This window comes from Phalaenopsis equestris, unplaced genomic scaffold (genome assembly GCF_001263595.1).
Source record: "Phalaenopsis equestris unplaced genomic scaffold, ASM126359v1 Scaffold000002, whole genome shotgun sequence".
Taxonomy (NCBI): domain Eukaryota; kingdom Viridiplantae; phylum Streptophyta; class Magnoliopsida; order Asparagales; family Orchidaceae; genus Phalaenopsis; species Phalaenopsis equestris.
This window is the reverse complement of record NW_018164444.1, coordinates 45,195,508-45,198,044: the sequence shown is the minus strand read 5'-3', so window position 1 is coordinate 45,198,044 and position 2,537 is coordinate 45,195,508. Positions and strand designations below refer to the sequence as shown.

The following is a 2,537-nucleotide window of genomic DNA, read 5'->3' as shown; positions in this document are numbered from 1 at the left end:
TTTGAAATCGAAATAGATGTATTAATTACAATATGGTGCAATAAATTAATTAAATAAAGTTTTTAATTATATATGAAAGTATATTTTTTATTTATTGTAATTCTTCTAACATGCAAATGGACAAAATACTTGTATACATAACATTGTGCAAAGCATTGAATTGAAAAGCTTTCTTCTTCTTTTTTTAATTGGGATAAATTATATTCCTGCTTGTTCTATATGAGAGAGTTTTTTAGTAGGGATAAATTGAAGAGCCTTTGTTTTCTGTATTTTGTAACATGCATATTGAAATAAGTTGTATGTATGAATAAAAAAAAATTAATTTAAATTGTAACAAAATTCAAATATTATTGGTATAAAAACTTACAAGGAAAAAAGTCAACTATCTAAATTTTATTTATTTAATAATTTTTTGTAAGAAAAGAAATGAGATAGAAATTAAATTTCAAGCAAAAAATTAAAATATTTAGAGTGTTAAAAATAAACTATATTTGTCTCATAGACCCTCACTATAACTTAATTTATGCTAACATGATTCCAACAACATAATACCCCACATCAATATTTTGAAGTTACAAAACAAAAAAAAAGTTAGCATCAGATAAGTTTTCATGATATTTTAATTTACTTTGTCACAATAATCCAACAATACAAAGAAAAAAGCAAAACCCATAATCTATTTCTATGATAGAGCCGAATTCACAAGCCCATCCTTCATTGTGTTCAAAACAGACAAAATGTCAGCATCATGTGAAGGTCATTCCATATGTCACGCAGTATGCCCAATAGTCTAAAAGGAACTGCTGGATGGAAGCACTTTTCTAGAAAACGCCTGAAATTTAAGCGCACAATTTTAGAAGAAAACAACAACGTCAAGGCTTAACTAAACAAGTGGAAAATATAAATGTTTGCCGGCCTGAAGTTCCTCATATTTGCTTCTGCTGAGAGATTTGCTTGAGCTCTCAGAGCTGTAGCTAAGAATGAAGGGTGCTGCTTGCTCTACTCCATCAGTCCTGCTTCTTCTTTTCCTATCTTTGTTATTTTTAGCTCGTGGGATTTTCTGCAGTAAATTTACCCGCCATGACTTCCCTTCCACCTTTGTTTTTGGTGCTGGAACTTCCGCTTTTCAGGTCCTTTTTATCAAATTCTCTCGTCTGATTATTTTTGCTCAATTTTGAGTTTTCTTATTTGAAGTAAAATCAACTCGAAACAAATATGATCAAATATTTTCTTGTTGCTCCACTTAAATCAACTTTATTTTGTATTTTTAAGCAGTGAATCAAAGGTATCAGACTTACAGAAGATCAGCTTTAATCGATATAACATGCACTTTGTTTATTAATCTTATCATTTCCTTAACTTACAGAATCCAACTAAAAATAAATGTGGTTACTTTATTTTGTGCAGTATGAAGGCGCTACATCAGAGGATGGAAGAACACCAAGCGTTTTGGATGTGGCCTTCCATGGAGGTGGCCTTCATTATTCATTATCGGAACACTTGCTTCTTATAACATTATGAACAAGCTTTTTCTTTTCATTTTAAGCTTTTGCCCTCTTTTTTATTATAATTTTAATTTTGGTTTGTTCGTTCTCATGAAGCCAGATAATAGTACGGCCTTGTCAGCCGATGGTTACCATAAATACAAGGTAATTCATAACATCATTCTTAGCCATAGTTTGCTTTGATGTTGATTCTCCATGGCTACTGATAAACCATATTAGCAATACGAAAGTGAATCATTCTTATTCTGCTTTATTAATTTTTCTTAACAAAATACAATCTCAAAGATTGGCAATCTTGGTAAACATACAAGTTCTAGTGCCTGATGTTCTGATAATTGACTGACATGTTTTATCTTTCAGGAAGATATCAAGGTCATGAGTGATACAGGGCTTGAAGCCTACAGGTTCTCTATCTCGTGGTCAAGACTTCTGCCATGTAGGAAATAATGAAAAAAAATTGATTTTTTTTTTGAGATTTTGGAAATGAGAGGTTTTGCAGAGCAAGAAGTATTGAGTTTGTGCTCTGTTTTGCAGATGGGAGAGGAACTGTTAATGAGAAAGGCGTCCAGTACTATAACAGCGTTCTTGAGGAGCTAGCCAAACGAGGTCCGTTTTACATGTATTAATTGGTTCGTTTAACTAACCGAACGAAAAAAATTTATTCGCGTTTGTCTCATTTACTTATCGAACGAATCGAACACGAACTCATTGACGAACCGAACACGAACTGTTCGCGAACAACGAGCTTTTTTGACAGCCCTAATGAAATCAAAGTGCTTTCATGTTTTAAGTTTATTATTATTTTTTTAATTTTCTTATCTTCTTATAGACTTTGAATTGACCATAAAAATGAATTAAGTTATGAATAGTATTTATGAATCTTCCGGAAATAGTCCAATGGTCAGCCTAATTGCTTATGAGATGATGCTAATGATTTAAATATAATCATATTATAAGATGTACATGGATTATAAGTTTTAACTATTGGTATGATTCATCAAATATGTGTATTGTATGATGAAAATTATATAT

At 31.2% G+C, this 2,537-nt stretch overlaps 1 protein-coding gene across 2 annotated transcripts in view; it reads left to right on the top strand.

Annotated features, from left to right (window-relative positions):
• The first annotated feature begins 838 nt into the window (after nucleotides 1-838).
• The window catches only part of LOC110028213 (beta-glucosidase 22-like), a 9,807-nt gene continuing 8,108 nt past the window's right edge, over nucleotides 839-2,537 (top strand). Inside the window, exons 1-5 of one of the 2 annotated variants that reach the window (XM_020729970.1) lie at nucleotides 839-1,130; nucleotides 1,408-1,471; nucleotides 1,606-1,649; nucleotides 1,866-1,941; nucleotides 2,040-2,111. In XM_020729970.1, the coding sequence (XP_020585629.1) occupies nucleotides 981-1,130; nucleotides 1,408-1,471; nucleotides 1,606-1,649; nucleotides 1,866-1,941; nucleotides 2,040-2,111 (406 nt within the window). In that variant the 5' untranslated portion in view covers nucleotides 839-980. Of the gene's footprint in view, nucleotides 1,131-1,407; nucleotides 1,472-1,601; nucleotides 1,650-1,865; nucleotides 1,942-2,039; nucleotides 2,112-2,537 lie in introns of both variants that reach the window. The other variant, XM_020729978.1, reaches the window with a different exon arrangement.